The 19,563-nt window shown below is 34.2% G+C and overlaps 1 protein-coding gene across 2 annotated transcripts in view; it reads right to left on the bottom strand.

Moving 5' to 3' along the window:
* Nucleotides 1–990: 990 nt before the first annotated feature.
* The window catches only part of LOC149423002 (uncharacterized), a 189,491-nt gene continuing 170,918 nt past the window's right edge, over nucleotides 991–19,563 (bottom strand). Inside the window, exons 6-15 of one of the 2 annotated variants that reach the window (XM_089632418.1) lie at nucleotides 17,684–17,859; nucleotides 17,038–17,184; nucleotides 15,728–15,853; nucleotides 9,879–10,040; nucleotides 9,195–9,453; nucleotides 8,457–8,593; nucleotides 3,377–3,506; nucleotides 2,566–2,671; nucleotides 2,052–2,157; nucleotides 991–1,131 (exon numbers count right to left, since the gene is read on the bottom strand). In XM_089632418.1, the coding sequence (XP_089488544.1) occupies nucleotides 1,027–1,131; nucleotides 2,052–2,157; nucleotides 2,566–2,671; nucleotides 3,377–3,506; nucleotides 8,457–8,593; nucleotides 9,195–9,453; nucleotides 9,879–10,040; nucleotides 15,728–15,853; nucleotides 17,038–17,184; nucleotides 17,684–17,859 (1,454 nt within the window). In that variant the 3' untranslated portion in view covers nucleotides 991–1,026. The remainder of the gene's footprint in view (nucleotides 1,132–2,051; nucleotides 2,158–2,565; nucleotides 2,672–3,376; nucleotides 3,507–8,456; nucleotides 8,594–9,194; nucleotides 9,454–9,878; nucleotides 10,041–15,727; nucleotides 15,854–17,037; nucleotides 17,185–17,683; nucleotides 17,860–19,563) is intronic. The other variant, XM_089632419.1, reaches the window with a different exon arrangement.

The raw sequence follows: 19,563 nt of genomic DNA, 5'->3' as shown, positions 1-19,563 counted from the left end.
GGCAATATCTTTATCTCAGTTCCACCTCAAAACACTTTGCTATAAATCGTGGGTAAAAACATAATAATGTTTTATTGGCACTACCGCCACTGACCAATACCACCAGTACAACTGCATAGCTAAACCCAGCCAGCTAAAGAGTAGTTTGGTGGTTTGTTTATAATAAGAATATGTATTAGACAGACTGGCAATGCTATTAGTTATAAAGTTATAAGGAAAATCAGCTTAGTGACTTATTGTTGGGGGAAGCCTAAAAAAAGCCGCCTGCAGAGCTTAGGGGAAAAAAATTGGATTGACTTGTTTTAAGCTGCCAGTTAATGTTAGTCTGTGTTAGTTAAAATGTAACCTCCAATATAAGGTTTTCAATGCCTCCTTACAACACCTCAAAAATAGTAAGTTTTGTTTTTATTGGTTACATATTTTATTTTAAACCTTTACAATGGTGGCTTTTTCAACGCAATCTATCCCATCATGCAGCGCATTTTGACACAATGTATAAATATGTTTTAGGGAAACCTCACGAAACATGTGATAGCCGCCGATAGATCGCATATGCGACAGCCGCCTAAGTCAGTAAGGATTGTATTTTATACTGTTTTCCGTTACAATGTTTTAGTTTTAGCAATTTTTTTCGGTTTTCATTTAATATATTTCATTCCTCTCCGTTGTACAAAATTATTACTTCTCTCATACAAAATCTACTCATCACTTAAACTCACTCCAGATGTATCAGTATCTAATGTACGGAATTGCTATTGGGACCAACCAAAGTACAGAAAGAGACTATATATTAGTTATGTAAACACCTCAAAACTAGCTGATTTGTATTCATTGATCAAAACACTACAAGACTGTAACTGTGTAAATGTATAAATTCTCAACCTTGGTTAACAAACCTAGAGAATTTCCGCAAAATAAAATCACACAGTTTTACATATATATTAGGATATATAATTTACTTTTTTTATGTAATGATAAATAAATCTAAGCTACTTGACTAGAAAGCTTGAAAGTTGGTGATTTGAATTAAACAGACATCTTGAAGCCCTTGAGGGGCATCATGGGAAGAATCTTGGACTGGTTCTCTCCAACGGTGTGCTCCCTAGTCTTCGCCCAAGCAGCTTGGTTGAACTTCAAAAACAAAAACATTCAAATATTAATAAAGACAGATTATAAAGTTTTTTTAGCATTTTACTATGAAAGGTAGAAGTTTATTTTTATTACTAAAGCCATGACAAATTCATTTATGTAAGGCCTCTCCAAAATTGCACACTATTCATGTTATCTTCTTCAAAGTACTTGAGTGATAGATACCCAAATTTGGGTAGCACCGCTGATGCCCTTGAGCGACAACTAATGTCAGGGAGATGATTCTTATGAATAAAAATATATTTTTTTATAAAACCTAAAAATATTTGATAAGTGATGAAATGTAGGTGGATTCATCGGCTTAAAACCCCAGTAAGCAGATTGTGTTTCCATACAAATATTCGGAGGTAATTTTTTTTTAAATACACTTTCGCTCAAGTGAATAAAACTAAACAAAGTAAGTACAAACCTACATATTATTCAACTATACTCCTAAACACATCATGTAAACCTACAAATAGCTGTAATTTTCTGTTTTTGTTTCTTGTGTTTGTATGACTTGTTGCATAGCTTTTATCAAATGTAATTTTATTCTTATTTTTTATGTTTCAAAGTACATATTTGTCAAATTAAAATTATACTACCAACCATGTAAAAGCCCTCTGGGCGTTAAATAAATAAATAAAAAAAACTCACGCAGCATTTACTCAGATTTTTTTAAATTCTAGATTTGACTATGATTCAATTTGAATAAATTTAAAACATTTTGTGTCCATTTTCAACGCGGTCCTAATTAAAATTGAAAATCTTCTAAAAGTTAAAACAATTTTTTTGTACAGAGTAATAATTTCCCATATTTCGATTCCATTGTTGTAACCATTGCATTGCAATTTTTACAGGCTGCGATAAAGCCTCATCTAAAATAAAGGCGGCCTTAGTTTAATAATTTACTATCTTCTTACGAGGTTTGAATGTTTGCCTTGTCCAGATTCTCCCATTCCTCCCATCATTTCAGCTGTAGCCATGCCATGTTCCATTGGGCCATGATCCAGCAGTTGTTGTAGGGCCCTAAAACATGAAAAAATTAGTTTTTTTTTTTATGTGACACCTTACAAGAGCACCCTCTGTCTGTACAGTGTAAAGACAGATGAACAAGGTCGCCATCCGGTAGGGGCTGTAGGAAGGGATTGCCGTACAAATAAATCATCTTTTTTCATTGAAGATTTGTCCAAGGAAAAGTAAAAGGCACAAAATGTTTTATTTTTTCGAAACATTTACACAAAAAATTGAAACATTAGGGTGTGACCACAATGTTTTTGCTTTCCGTGTTACAGTTGTTTTATGTAAATGTTTTTAAAAAATCAAAACATTTGCACGCAGGAGACCTGCCTTAAGGTATAAGGAACTCATCAAAACCTGCCTGACGTAAAAGTGGAAGATTTATATTATTTTACATGGCAATCAGAAATGTCTTACTTATTGCCCGGGGGCAGGGTAACACCACCTCCAAGTCCAATTCGTGCGGCAGAAACCAATTCAGGATGTTCCGTGAGTGTATCAGTCAGCGACTCAATCAATACATCTGAAATTTAAAACCATAATAAGTACAAATATGATCATTACATAATAATTATTTTCGTAATCACTACAACAGAGTTTTTGTTTCAGCTTTGTGATGCTTACCAGAAAAGTGTTTAGGAATAAATAAATAATAAATAAATAATCACACCTGAATGAGCGATAATAATGTTACATATTAATTATTGCTGCCCTTGTAAAATTGTATAACATATGTAAATGTAGGTAGATACCCACATTGATGTAGTGTATTTGTGTAAATGACACACTAAGCCAAAAAAATTGGTTTCACTTTTGGACCTCCAACGCTCTAATGGCGAACGGCTGGAAACTACCGAATCCGGTCTCCGCGCCTCACTCTCGCATGATAGTATAGAACACGTTTTGACCAGATATTGACAAGCAATGGCGCCTCTAATTGTATGGCTCTATGGATACCTCCCTACATTATTATTCAGTTATGGTGTGATTGTGTAATATATTGTTTTTTTGTGGAACTAAATCCGACACACCTGGTTTTATTGATTATAAGTGTGCTAAACATAAAATCTCATAAAATGCCTCCAAATATAATTTTATTATACGTCTGCTAAACACACACAACCTTAAAACTACCTACAAAACAGAAGGTTAGTTAACACAATAATGACATTGAATTCCTAAAATAGTTGTGGATTCAATTAGCACCACAAGTAGTAGAAGAACTAACCTAGAACCTTCTTTTCCATCGCCCTTGAGATGCGTCCTTGTTCGGCTTCTGCTTCCAGGAAGGTAGTAAACTTTTGCAGAGCCATTTGTGCTTCCGAAGATCCTCGTGCCAGAGACTGAGTGAACATAACCTGAAATCAAAATGATTAACGTTCACAATAAGTTTAATCTTTTAACTGCAACTGACACACACCTATGTGATTTGAAAAGTCAAGACCTGTGTGAAAACTAGAAGTGCGTTCCATACAAATTTGATTGGAAACAAATGTTCCACGTAGTCCAATAACCCAGAGCTCTGTCTCGCTTACATTCGCCTGACATCATAGATCTCCATCCCATTTGAATTTCAGTTCATACAGTTTTGTATTTAAAACTAGCTGTATCCCGCCACTGATTGCTGTGGATCAGTCTGTCTGTGCAGATAGAGAAACAATAGGGTGTGTTGTTTTTACCTATCACAGCTGACATCTATATAATATACGTATAAAAAAAACACGCGCATATTCAAATGCAACGTTGTGTTCAAATTCAAAAAAACACGCGCATATTCAAATGCAACGTTGTGTTCAAATTCAAAAAACACGCGCATATTCAAATGCAACGTTGTGTTCAAATTCAAAAAACACGCGCATATTCAAATGAAACGTTGTGTTCAAATTCAAAAAACACGCGCATATTCAAATGCAACGTTGTGTTCAAATTCAAAAAACACGCGCATATTCAAATTCAAAAAACACGCGCATATTCAAATTCAAAAAACACGCGCATATTCAAATGCAACGTTGTGTTCAAATTCAAAAAACACGCGCATATTCAAATGCAACGTTGTGTTCAAATTCAAAAAACACGCGCATATTCAAATGCAACGTTGTGTTCAAATTCAAAAAACACGCACATATTCAAATGCAACGTTGTGTTCAAATTCAAAAAACACGCGCATATTCAAATGCAACGTTGTGTTCAAATTCAAAAAACACGCGCATATTCAAATGAAACGTTGTGTTCAAATTCAAAAAACACGCGCATATTCAAATGCAACGTTGTGTTCAAATTCAAAAAACACGCGCATATTCAAATTCAAAAAACACGCGCATATTCAAATGCAACGTTGTGTTCAAATTCAAAAAACACGCGCATATTCAAATGCAACGTTGTGTTCAAATTCAAAAAACACGCGCATATTCAAATGAAACGTTGTGTTCAAATTCAAAAAACACGCGCATATTCAAATGCAACGTTGTGTTCAAATTCAAAAAACACGCGCATATTCAAATGCAACGTTGTGTTCAAATTCAAAAAACACGCGCATATTCAAATGCAACGTTGTGTTCAAATTCAAAAAACACGCGCATATTCAAATGCAACGTTGTGTTCAAATTCAAAAAACACGCACATATTCAAATGCAACGTTGTGTTCAAATTCAAAAAACACGCGCATATTCAAATGCAACGTTGTGTTCAAATTCAAAAAACACGCGCATATTCAAATGCAACGTTGTGTTCAAATTCAAAAAACACGCACATATTCAAATGCAACGTTGTGTTCAAATTCAAAAAACACGCGCATATTCAAATGCAACGTTGTGTTCAAATTCAAAAAACACGCGCATATTCAAATGAAACGTTGTGTTCAAATTCAAAAAACACGCGCATATTCAAATGCAACGTTGTGTTCAAATTCAAAAAACACGCGCATATTCAAATTCAAAAAACACGCGCATATTCAAATGCAACGTTGTGTTCAAATTCAAAAAACACGCGCATATTCAAATGCAACGTTGTGTTCAAATTCAAAAAACACGCACATATTCAAATGCAACGTTGTGTTCAAATTCAAAAAACACGCGCATATTCAAATGCAACGTTGTGTTCAAATTCAAAAAACACGCGCATATTCAAATGTAACGTTGTGTTCAAATTCAAAAAACACGCGCATATTCAAATGCAACGTTGTGTTCAAATTCAAAAAACACGCACATATTCAAATGCAACGTTGTGTTCAAATTCAAAAAACACGCGCATATTCAAATGCAACGTTGTGTTCAAATTCAAAAAACACGCGCATATTCAAATGCAACGTTGTGTTCAAATTCAAAAAACACGCACATATTCAAATGCAACGTTGTGTTCAAATTCAAAAAACACGCGCATATTCAAATGCAACGTTGTGTTCAAATTCAAAAAACACGCGCATATTCAAATGAAACGTTGTGTTCAAATTCAAAAAACACGCGCATATACAAATGCAACGTTGTGTTCAAATTCAAAAAACACGCGCATATTCAAATTCAAAAAACACGCGCATATTCAAATGCAACGTTGTGTTCAAATTCAAAAAACACGCGCATATTCAAATGCAACGTTGTGTTCAAATTCAAAAAACACGCACATATTCAAATGCAACGTTGTGTTCAAATTCAAAAAACACGCGCATATTCAAATGCAACGTTGTGTTCAAATTCAAAAAACACGCGCATATTCAAATGTAACGTTGTGTTCAAATTAAAAAAACACGCGCATATTCAAATGCAACGTTGTGTTCAAATTCAAAAAACACGCACATATTCAAATGCAACGTTGTGTTCAAATTCAAAAAACACGCGCATATTCAAATGCAACGTTGTGTTCAAATTCAAAAAACACGCGCATATTCAAATGTAACGTTGTGTTCAAATTCAAAAAACACGCACATATTCAAATGCAACGTTGTGTTCAAATTCAAAAAACACGCGCATATTCAAATGCAACGTTGTGTTCAAATTAAAAAAACACGCGCATATTCAAATGTAACGTTGTGTTCAAATTCAAAAAACACGCGCATATTCAAATGCAACGTTGTGTTCAAATTCAAAAAACACGCACATATTCAAATGCAACGTTGTGTTCAAATTCAAAAAACACGCGCATATTCAAATGCAACGTTGTGTTCAAATTCAAAAAACACGCGCATATTCAAATGCAACGTTGTGTTCAAATTCAAAAAACACGCACATATTCAAATGCAACGTTGTGTTCAAATTCAAAAAACACGCGCATATTCAAATGCAACGTTGTGTTCAAATTCAAAAAACACGCGCATATTCAAATGAAACGTTGTGTTCAAATTCAAAAAACACGCGCATATACAAATGCAACGTTGTGTTCAAATTCAAAAAACACGCGCATATTCAAATTCAAAAAACACGCGCATATTCAAATGCAACGTTGTGTTCAAATTCAAAAAACACGCGCATATTCAAATGCAACGTTGTGTTCAAATTCAAAAAACACGCACATATTCAAATGCAACGTTGTGTTCAAATTCAAAAAACACGCGCATATTCAAATGCAACGTTGTGTTCAAATTCAAAAAACACGCGCATATTCAAATGTAACGTTGTGTTCAAATTAAAAAAACACGCGCATATTCAAATGCAACGTTGTGTTCAAATTCAAAAAACACGCACATATTCAAATGCAACGTTGTGTTCAAATTCAAAAAACACGCGCATATTCAAATGCAACGTTGTGTTCAAATTCAAAAAACACGCGCATATTCAAATGTAACGTTGTGTTCAAATTCAAAAAACACGCGCATATTCAAATGTAACGTTGTGTTCAAATTCAAAAAACACGCGCATATTCAAATGTAACGTTGTGTTCAAATTCAAAAAACACGCGCATATTCAAATGTAACGTTGTGTTCAAATTCAAAAAACACGCGCATATTCAAATGTAACGTTGTGTTCAAATTCAAAAAACACGCGCATATTCAAATGTAACGTTGTGTTCAAATTCAAAGCAATCGGTGAAGAACTTTCAGATTAATTTAAGATTTTGAACAAATGTACATTTATATTTATATAGATAGATTTATGCCTTGATTGCGCAGATACTTGGATCACGAAACACGCTTACAAGGCATATCCAGAGATGTGCAAAATGGGTACCCAAAACCATTTGAAATGCAAAATGGAAATGGGTCAAAACTTTTCCATTTGAAAATGCAAAATGCAAAATGGTTTTTAGAAAAGCATTTCAAAAGCAAAATGCAAAATACCTATTTTCAAAATGCATTGTAAATGCAAAATGGTTTCTCAGGTCAAACAATTAAAATAATTATAGAATTTTTAAACAATTTTGTCATTTAATAATGGATATCAAATCCAAAAACACCACGACTACACATTACGAAACCACAAAAAATTTGCGCGGGACTAATTTTGCCAACGTAAAACATAGAAAGTGCTATTTAACATATAATATTACAGCGTCATGGCCCCATGTTCAGTAGGTATTTTTTGTAATGGTATCACTCAATTGCCAGGGCTCCTACCAGGGAGCAACTTGACAAATGTAAATTATCTCTCTGGTTTATTTATGTATCTCTCATAGCGAGGTTGAGGACCGACTGATATTTGGGGCTAATAAAAAAAAGATGAGTGGAGATGGTAGGAAGAATGTTGCAAAAAAGCATTTAAAATGGAAAATGCATTGAGAAAAGCATTTAAAATGCAAAATGCTAAATGGTTTTTAGAAAAGCATTTAAAATGGAAAATACCCATTTTGCATTTCCATTTGAAATGGATTTATTTGAAATAAAGCACATCTCTGGGCATATCATATATATCTGTGGGGACTCAGCACAGGTGAAGCACTCAGTGAGGCCCACATTATCAAATAATGTATTAAAATATAGGTATTGTACCAAATTAATAAAAAGAAAAAAAAATTTATCACATGTGATCGACCGGCACTTAAGAATGATTTTTTTCTTCGCAGCCTGTATAAGTCAGTAATATCTTCATTTAGGAATTTGACAAACATAATGATAAATATCAAAATCAATTGGGGTGGATTTTTGACCTGATTTGTTGAGAAGTGTTTGGGTTATTAATATTAGAAATATTATAACGGTGTTATTTCATTTATAGATGTCGCTAAACATGCTAATTTTAGAGCTTGTGAATGATTTTGTATTGCTACTGTAGGTTTCCATGTAAAAGGCTCTGTAAACAGCAGTGATCCAAGCCTATTTCAAAGAGAATTTCCAGTCACGGTCATAAGGACTTTGACCAAGTAGATTAGTATTAAAGGAGTACCTTTGCAAGCTGGTAAATAACTTCTTCAAGAGAGTTCTCAGTATACAAGTAGTCTGCAACCTTCATTTTCTCCATCAACTCTTCGTAATCTTCTTCTGAAATAGCTGACGCAGGCTCGCGCTCGTATTGTTCAGGAGCTAAGAATAAGAATGCAAACGGATATCATTAATATAATTTAAATATGTGTACAAAAAATAATGTTAGTAGGTGTAGAATCTATGAAAAACTTATAAGGAGTGGCGGGACCACCAGTGAAACCCAGGTTCATTTTTGTTATGATGGTAAGTTTTGACAGCAAACACTTCAGTCTATAGCAGGTGCTGGATCGTGGATTACACAAAAAAAACTTTGAAGTGTAAAGGATTTAAAAGACAAAGTCTTTGCAAGTGCTTCAAAAGGTCCACAGACATGCAAGTTATACACTGACCAAAATGCCAGTATCTGTTCGATTTGCCATGCATCTATCTCCTGGAAAAAGTATGTGCTCACTTCATGTACCTTCTATACCCTTTAACGTCCCATCCCAGCAGTTTTTACAATGGTCTGCCTTAATGCTAATTATTTTTTGTTCATAGAAAATTAATACCTATACATGCCGAAATTCATGGCAAACAGTAGATAAACAAAAAAAAACTTCACGGTTTGGTACAACTTTCCTGTTTAGAGATGCTACCTCCACATTAAAATCATTTGTAGGAAAGGTACAAAAAGTGCAAAAAGTAAATCTGTTCAACTCACCATTATTTCCAGTGTACTTGTAGGTATTTTGGATGATATTATCCTGAATGCTCTTCTTGTAGATATCTTGCCGCAGGTCCGGAAGAGAAAATGGCATTTGGGGAATATTGAGGGTAGGTTGTAGGTTGTTGTTCCTTTCATAGTTAGTTGTGGACAAGATCTTCAGAATCTTGTCGTGGTTGAACTTCCCAATTGGAGATATAGAGGCTGCGGGTCTTTCGTTGTTCAACTCATACTGGTGGTAATTGTTTTGCTGGTTCTAAATTTAAATGTACAATAATATATTAATTTATCATCCACTATGCTTGCTAATTCAAACTGTGTTGTGCTTCCTCCTCCTTCACAGACGTTTCTTGAGTTTGAACTTGCAGTTCTATCATCAGGGCAAGTATGATGAGACAGATATATGATGGACATTGCAAGGTTCTCTGAAATGTTCACTAAAGGTTGTTAAACACGGCTTTTTACCCCATCATATCATACCACATTACCTGTAAGAATCTTTTTATGTCTGGTCAATGTGAAGAAGATGAAATGCGTGTAATGGGAAAAGCGCTTGCAGTTTGACATTGCACAGAGCAGCTTTTGTCAATAATAGAACCTCTGGATAATTTAATATAAATACAGCATATTATTTACTATTTTTTAATAAAGGATAAGTAGTTAAGTGATTGTGAAACGCACCATTACCTTCTCGAGCTGAAGCTGAATGTCCTGGAGTTGTGTTTCCTGCCGCAGCTGTTGTTCTGCAGCGTTCTTGAGCTTTTGCTGAGCATAATGAGTTTGGAGATAGTCAATATTATACTTGATCTCTTGGAGGAATGCAATGGCTTCTTCGCGACTCATCTACAATAAAGAATAAATTTTAACACTAAACTTCCTTAATTCCATGGATTAATTAGTACCATCAATACACCAACAAGAATAGTCAATGAATCAAGTTCATGTATTGATCACATAATGGTCAAAACTAATAAACAAAACAAAAGCATCGTTTACAAATCAACAATTACAGATCATTACACAACAATCTTCACTTTGCAATCCGACACCACACAAAATAGACGAGATCAGTCTCTTATATACAATAATATTAACTTTGAAAATTTAAAAACCTCAATTAAAAATAAATCTTGGCATGAGCTTTTCCAAATAAAAAACTCAGATGATGCATGGAGATATTTTGTTGACTTTTTGAAAAATGAATTAAGTAATAATACCACAACTTTGTCAAAAAAAATTCCAAACAAAATTAAACCCTTGAAATCATGGATAAGTCATTCAATCATCAACTGCATTCGCAGAAGAAATGCACTTCACAAAAAAGTGAAAGACAATCCTTACGACGTAATCTCATTAAACATCTATAAAAGATACAGAAATACGTGCGGGGAAGTCATTAGAAAGGCAAAAGAAATCTACTATGGAGACAAAATCAAAGGAAGCAATAACGATCCCAAAAAAATATGGCAAATTCTAAGAGAAGCCACAAATACTCAAAATGCCAAAGACAAACAGGACATACAAAAACTCTCCATTGATGGAAAAATTATTGACACATCAAAAAATCCTAAGGTCGTTGCGGATTACATCAATAATTTCTTTATTAATATTGGTTCAAATCTTGCTTCTCGTCTACCAAATTATGGGAATGTTCAACCTACTGAAACAGGACTTCAATACTCCAACAGAAGACTCAATTTCCAAACGGTGTCAGAAGAAGAGATTCTAAAAATTATCAATTCCCTAAAAATCACTTCTTCAGCCGGGGTTGATGGCATAACAACCAAGATCTTGAAAACGCTGTCTACGGAAATTGCATTGCCCCTAGAACATTTAATAAACCTTAGTATCACTCAGGGCCACTTCCCCTCAAATCTTAAACAAGGTATCGTTATTCCTATACTTAAAACAGGAAACAAGACTGATATAAATAATTACCGACCAATAACCCTACTAACAAGCCTATCAAAAGTATTTGAAAAAGTCATCAACTCACAGCTGGTAAGATTCCTCGTGAGCCATAAACTGATCTCAGAAAATCAATACGGGTTTCAAGAAAACAAGAGCACCTCGGACGCTATTGCCGCTGTCACAGATTTCATTGTAAAACACCTTGATAAAAGGAAAAAATGTATTTCAATCTTCTTAGATCTTTCCAAAGCCTTTGATACAATATCACACAATAAATTAATAAACAAACTTGAACAAATCGGTATTACGGGAAACGAACTTAACTTTTTTAAAAGTTACCTTAATGAGCGCAAGCAACAAGTTAAAATAAATAACATACTTAGCAACACTTGTTCATCTAACTACGGTATACCACAAGGTAGTATATTAGGTCCGTCTTTGTTCTTGTTGTATATTAACGACTTATGCAACATTAATATTCAGGGGAAAATCGTTAGTTTTGCCGATGACACCGTCTTACTGTTTGAAGCTGACACTTGGCTAGCTGTCTACAAAAAAGCTGAAACGGACATAAGCATGGTAAAAAAATGGTTGGATATAAACACGCTCACACTGAACACAGAGAAAACTAAATATGTCACACCTAGTATTAATATTACTGGTCAACCTCCTGATGATGCCTACATCAGAATACACTCGTGTTTGAATTCCGATGAATGCTGTCAGTGCCCCTACATTGAGCGCTCTACTCAGATGAAGTACCTCGGCCTCACCATTGATCCATATCTCAAATGGAACCTTCATACCCAAATAATTGCAAACAAAATTAGAAAAACCATGCACTTTTTTAGAATCATACGAAACTTTCTCGGCTTTCAAGACCTGAAAATGATTTATTTTGCAGTCTGCCAATCTATTATTGAGTATGGTATCATAGCATGGGGAGGCGGCACTTCATCTGCACTAGACCCAATCATAAAGGCTCAGAAAACAATTTTAAAAATAATTCTAAGGCTACCTATAATTACAGACTCGAATCTAATTTTTAATATTATAAATGTATTCGATGTTCGGCAGCTATATGCAAAAACCATTCTTACTCATCTATACTCAAATATAAATAATTACTACATAAAAAGTTCAAATACACGATGTACTCGAAGCAACAACAAAAACTTACTACAAATACCGAAAACACATACTACGTTTGGTCAACGAAATTTTAAATACTTTGCGACAAGACTCTACAACATTCTTCCAGACAGCATAAAACAATGTGATTCACAAAAAAATTTCAAAGATAATGTAAAAATTTGGATTAAAAATAAGAATAGGGCCTTTACCGGTGCATTCACCCAAATTTGCAGTTATTGAAGTCACCACATTACCACCACATTATTGAGCGAATACTTCTTAATACAAGTATAGGTATGTTCAATGGTATTAGGAACTAACACAAATAATTCTGCCTCAACACAGGCTAGCCTAGTGAGGCGGTATTTGAGAAACCACAACTGTGCTTTTATTTTCTATTTACCTTCAAAATATTATGTTTGTATTAATAGTTCTTCATTTTGTTTAAATTTATAACCTTAAATATAAAAGTTACAAATGAATGTACACCATAATATGTATATATAGTTGTAATGTGTAAACTTTCTTTTTTTTTTTAAACTTCCGATTTAGTTGTCCGGGTTATGTCTTCCCCAAAGGAAAAACTTAACCCTTCCACTCACTTTTCCACAAATGATCAGCTAGTCAATCAACACTATGTAAGTGCATTATATAAGTAAAATAAATACAAAACAATACAAGAACAACAACACGTCAAATCACCAGATATCAAATGGGAAAAAAAATTCACCGTCTCCAGATATTTTCATATCAGAGGGTTCGGCTCGGTAGAATTTCTAACAGGGCCTATAAATCCTACTGATCCCTCAACATAAATATTTAAAAAATCTTTTGTTATCCTACATGTATTCAAAATGACCGACTTTTGCATCTTTATATATAAATTTTTTGATAGATCTAATACGCCTAAATTTTTAATTAGAGAGCTAGGTATAATGCCAGTAGCCGAAATAACGAATGGTAATATTTTTATAGTCTGAGAATGCCAAATTCTTTTTATTTCATTTCCTAAATCTGTGTATTTTCTTATTTTTTCACTAACAGATTTTTGAATATTACAGGAATTTGGAATAGCAACATCAATGATATAAGTTATTTTTTTAATTTTGTCATGTAAAACTATATCGGGTCTATTATGACTAATCGCTCGGTCTGTTAAAGATATTATTATTATTATTATTATTATTATTAATTCCAAAAAAACAAAAAAAATAATTCCGAAAGGAAATCTCTTTTCTTAGTTATCAGTAAGTAATTACAATTGTGAATATAATATACCGGCCACGCAATTAGAGTTGAGGCTAACAACACATACTTAGGATTCTGTACATTATATTACAGGGCCGGGCCTTTTAAAGGCACCCACCACTGTCCCATCCCGGTATAGGTGACTTATTGTCACCCCTTCGGGACTCTCGCAAGAAGCTAATTTTTTATATTAAAGGATTCGAATTATCAATAAAAGACTCTAGACCTTTAAATGTCCCTGCATATTGTGTTAGCGAGCACTATGCAGAGGATGCTCGAGTTAGTTATGTTAGACATGCACATGCGTGTTAGTAGCACAAAACAAATATATATAGACGAAGATATATTAGGAGTGATCAGGTCCTCAGCAGTCCCAAAGGCGTGCGACCGGTCGCCGATCAGCCCACAGATGAGTTTCCATCACCGCCCACCCCACGCCGAGGCGTGATTATGCTCGAAGACCCTAGGAGAACAGATGGGTTGTGAGCTAACCGAAGAGAAATAAACTAAAAGAAGAGCGTCACACGTCAACGGGGGGTGGGGAAGGTTATGTAGTTCACTGCGGACGTCACGACGAGCCAGAGCATCGCAATTGGGGGAAAGCCGATTATCTAACACAATGTCTTATCCGGGGGTCTGGAAAATTCGGGCTTTATGCAGGGACTGGGGTCTTTATGCCTCGCCCAAGAAGAGGGCTAGGACAAGACAAAACACAAGGGGAGTTCAGTTCCCACCTGAAAAGGAGACAATGTAACATAGAAGAATGAGCAACAAAATACAAAATAATAAAAGGATTACGAGTAATAGAATAATATAGCGATACATAAATAAGATAGAGTAAGATATAACAGTGAAACATAAATATTTGATCAGAAAAAAAAAGAAAAAGATAAACATGATATATAAATTGGCGATAGTATGAGTGAGAGAAGAGTATAAAGATCAGAAACCAGGGGAGTCAGGAGCAGTACACTCGGCCGAGCTAAATTATTTGAATTTACTCTAAATAACATCGACTCTCAACACAGGCCACCTTTCAACCCAAACCTTAACGAACTTCTTCAGACATCCAAAATTCAAAGGGCCAAACAGGGCCGGGCCTGAGCCAAATGGGGCCTGAGCCAAATGGCGCCTGGCGCGAGAAAAATGTTGACGCCCCTTGTCAAAACCAATAGACGCCGAGATAGGCCAACACTGTCATCAATAATATTACGATTTGTGTACCGCCGTTAATAATTCAATAAATTAAAGTAATTCATAAAATGTAATTTCCAAAGTGAAAAAATATTGTCCAAGAGGACAAGACTGATTGCCCTCTCCTATATTTTATATCGTTGTTTCATAATAATATGACGACTTTGTTTTCTGCATATTAAAATAACCACTTTAATATTTGAATCCTATAATTTCTATACCCGCTATAACCGATTTTTTGACAAAATGATCTGAGTATGACATCTTGTTCACATTTTTGCGAGCAACAAGAGGAGCCTAAAATTGAGTTTCAAAACCCTCCTTATCGCGACCAAAAACCATGTTAAAACTGCGAGTGAGAAACCAAATCCGCTATATCATACAGAAAGTTACTATCAAAACCCGCTATATCGGATTCAACGAATCGCAAGCAGTTATTTTGCCAAAATACAATATGGCCGCCGCTCTGACGCCACGCTCGTGTGTCAAAATGATCTACGCGTGAGTTTCTAAACCCGCCATGTCGGCTCAGTTGACTTTCAAAATCACGAAGTGAGTATCAAAATCCGCTATATCCATTTTATTTATCGAAATTACTTAATTATTGCTAGACATATATAGAAAAATAAATGCTTTTCGAAATTTTATTACTCCAATTCATTATATAAAAAATTGTAATGCATTTACTTATGTACGCTAGAGATGTGACAGTTTTTTGCGGTTTTCTCCAAATCAATGAAAGTTGATATAGCGGGTATAGAAATTACACGACTCATTTTCGGGAACATAATGATCGTCTGAGACGTCTCGCTGATTAGTACCTAATTTGAAAATTCTTTCGATTTACTAGTTACAAAACATGTAATAAATTCTGTAACAGTATACAGTAGTTTTCGGATTCGATTTTTACAACGTTCCGCCAATCTGATATGTCATGTAGGTATATCCATATTTACTGTCTAGTAGGTATGAGAAGGAGTACCTAACCTACCTTTAACGAATTTGTTTTTTCGCAATGAAATTTCTCATAATGGTTTACTTACCAATCCATCTTGTAGAAATTCTTCGATGGCAAGGGTGACTCCCTTTTCATCCCCTGTCCAAAAGATGTACTCGGCCATATCAAGGGGGGAGTACTGGACACCGGAGTATGACGAATAGTGATCCATCTAAATGAAAAATGAACCAATTTCTTATTATTATTTGAGTTAATGTAATATGACGTTAAGAAAACAAAACCAAAAATTTAATACGTACTTTAAGTATATAAATTAATATGATTTCCGCACACGATTCAATAACTACTGCCTGTCTAGAGCATTCTGTCTGGCTGAAGTTAAGTGATACAGTTATGTACAAAAAAATCTGTTATCCATCCAACCTACTTGGATAAGGAATGTAACCTTTTTCATACTTTGTCGATTTTTTATCAATATAATTTGCTGAAAGAACACAACAAACGCGTGCAACTAGAATCGGCTCTACATTGAACTTTGTGGCGGTACATACTAAAACTTATTTTGGTCAAAGAAACTATTTATATCAGGCACCACTTATGTTTAATATTCTTCCAAATCATATTAAGTCTACCAATTCCTTAGTTAAATTTGAAAAGTTAATTAAGATGTTTGTATTGAAAGACGATTGTCTTAATCTTTTTTCATCCTTCTCCTTTCTTAAAGTCCCACTTGCTAAAAACTGACTGTCACCCTAGCTGTCTTTATTATCTACTTGTTTCTTCTTGGGAATAATGATTAATAAGTAGTTATAGTTCAAATATACCGTCAAATTACCCCTCTGGTAAATCAAATACATTTTTTTCTTTCTTTTTTAAATATTTTGTGTTTGTGTGTAGTATTACTTTATGTTTGTGATTACTCTATGTTTGCTTCACTGAAATGTAAATTGTTAGCCTCAATACAGACTTAGTCCTAATGATGTTGATTTTTATGAAAAAAACGATTTATGTACGGTGAGATGCAATAAATAAATGTGGACAAGAAGGAGAGTTAGGGAAGAGGAACCTGGCTATTCTACTCACTACATACAGCGTCGTTACAAGCAACGTTTCCATTCTGAACGATATTATCTCACCAGGGTGAAACTGAGAGTATCTGTCTCCCTTGTGTTGCATTCGAATGTATATTTATTTTTATCTATTAACTTTTTACTCTTCAATATACACACCCGCTAAATAGCCGAAGCAGTTTGTCAGCAGGTAATGTTTACAATATTAATTATATGACGAGACACATATAACTAGAAGCCACAATCAAATAGATACAAAAGAGTAACATTTTAAGGAACTACAATACAAACACATACAATACATAGACAGATAGATATAACTTACATTATTATTCTCTTCTTGAGTGATATCTGCGTTAAAGGAGCGACGGTTTCCGTTCTCTGTGATTTCTGTGACGGGTGCTGAAGCAATGATTGGCACGGGACCGGCTTCTCCGGTGGGTTGCATCAATCTAGCGGCGCCGGGGAAACTCTGAAAGTTAAGTTTAAAGAAGACATCAAACACTAATCGGCCATAATATGTAGAAAAAAACAGTCCACAAAATCGGTAAATTTATTACAATATTTGGAATACGGGAGTCTTATTATTTACTAAAAATTTTCAGAAAACGAAAAAAAGGTTGTTTTCATGTGATTAAACTATCCATTTATTTTGTGCTGCTTTTTCCGGAAGAAAACCCCATTAACATTTGACTGACATTATAATATATTCCTAGTCAATCGGAAGGTATAATGATCATTTCTTCATTGAAATTCTTGAATAATTGCTCCAGAAGTTTCGCGATAAGAGCGTGAATTACTGTGAATGGTTATTTAATATAATATAAGAATAATCTAAACTTCTCAAACTCTGTAAGTTCCGTCTGCAGCTTGTGCAAAAATATGTTTTCGTAACACTAAAACGCAGAGTGATTATTACTTCTCGAAGAGTCACTTATCTGCGGAGCAAAAATCACAATAAAGGCTCTCACCTTGACAGCCGCTTCCTTCTGTCCCTCAGAGGGAGAGTTCTGAACCATGGTCTGGTGGATGCCCTCACCGGGAATGTCGAGCTTCGTGGTGACCCTCTCTCTTGGCTGCTCCCCGGGAGCGCTGGAGGACTCAGACTGCTGGTGAATACGGGCCACGAGCTTTCCATTCTCGTCCACTATAAAATAAACAGACTAATTAATAAAATATGATACATTTCTATTGAAAAAATATGTTTTTTAGTAGTTTACATTTATATTTTTTATTGAGTAACTTATATTTTTATTTGTATTCTACTCAGGCGAAACGATAGGAAAACTTTCAATTTATCTAAAGCATATTTTTGGTATTCATAATTTACACCAATTCGTTATAAAGATTAGTCAAAATAGTCCATAATAATCCTTAACTACCAAAGGTTTATGCTTCTCGAATACCGCCATCCAAGATCGACTGGAAGCGAAATCTGGCTCGAAGAACAAAACTTGCTTCTTTACGAGCATTATAAACGCGAGTAAACCGCAAAACTTCAACAGCGGGGAAGTAGTATTAGAATCGCGGTTGTACATATTCATAATAATCGTTTTTTCAACCCTTGTTGAGTTCCGGCAGATTACAAGCGTCAATAAAGTTCATTTCTACAGTACCCAGCTAGTGGCCAGGGCTAAAATTACTCTAACAAATTACAATCTTCCTCTCCAAAACATTGACACTATAAAAAATGCAATAACGCGCACATCATTATAAAATTGATACTTCGGTACATCTCGATTTTCGGTACAGCGTCTCTGCTAAATGTGAATGCGTGTTATGTTTCGTGAACATCTTACTGTGAAATCCAGGCAATAAAATAATAATAATGATTTGATCATTTGCATAGGGCCATTTTCGTGAGAAAATCACCTCAAGGGTGCCTCAATAAATCAAGGACACTCATCATTCAATAATCTTTTGCTGGACACAAAAAGTGAGGTAAACAAAAAACATTTCAGATACAAAATTAAAAGATGTGAAAAAGCAAAATTATAATTTTTTTATAACATAAAATAATATAACAAATAATGTGTATTACATAAGTAATACGCATTACCGGTACAATACAGACATCATTATATACAACCGTACCTCATAATATTTTCCGATTTTTAACATATGTTTTTCATCGTATTTTATTTTATTTCATCTCAGTTTTATTTATTAATATTATTAACTTGTAAAATGGTGGCCTCAGCACGGGTGAATCACCCAGTGAGGCTCACAATATCAAATAATATTTGAAAACATCTGAAGTTATTGAATCCAATTAAATTAAAAAAAGAAACATGGATTCACATTTACAATCTTAAATTACAATAACTAAGTATTAAATTAAATTACTCTAACCTTACACTTATACACACTCTATCAATAATATTTATAATTCGTGTTACCATGTTCATATTCAAAATATGTTATTTAAAGCAGTGCTCCGCAACCTTTTCTCACCTACGACACACCAAATTTCTTCCTAGAATTCCGCGGCACACAAAAAGTTAAAATATATAGATATTAAATTGATACACAAATTTTACAATAATATCTTGTTTTTTATTTGAAAAGTATACATACATACATATAAATATAAAATATTTATTTTTACGCAATCTTAATAATTATTATAAAATAATAATACAATAATGAGCGATTAATTGTTAAATTAACCTGCGCTTGTTTCAATGAACACAAAAGTTTTATATTCGGGTCGATTTTTGACAGCGCAACCTGAAGTTCTTGGTCAAGACCTTTTAAGCATGACCGCTTATCATTTTTAATTAATACAAGCGTTGAAAAACTTTGCTCACATAAATATGTCGTTGAAAATGGAAGTAGTGTTAAGAATGCT

The sequence above is a fragment of the Hesperophylax consimilis genome, chromosome 6 (genome assembly GCF_061612785.1).
Source record: "Hesperophylax consimilis isolate HC1 chromosome 6, BYU_Hcon_1.0, whole genome shotgun sequence".
Lineage (NCBI taxonomy): Eukaryota > Metazoa > Arthropoda > Insecta > Trichoptera > Limnephilidae > Hesperophylax > Hesperophylax consimilis.
This window is presented reverse-complemented; position numbering and strand designations above follow the sequence as displayed.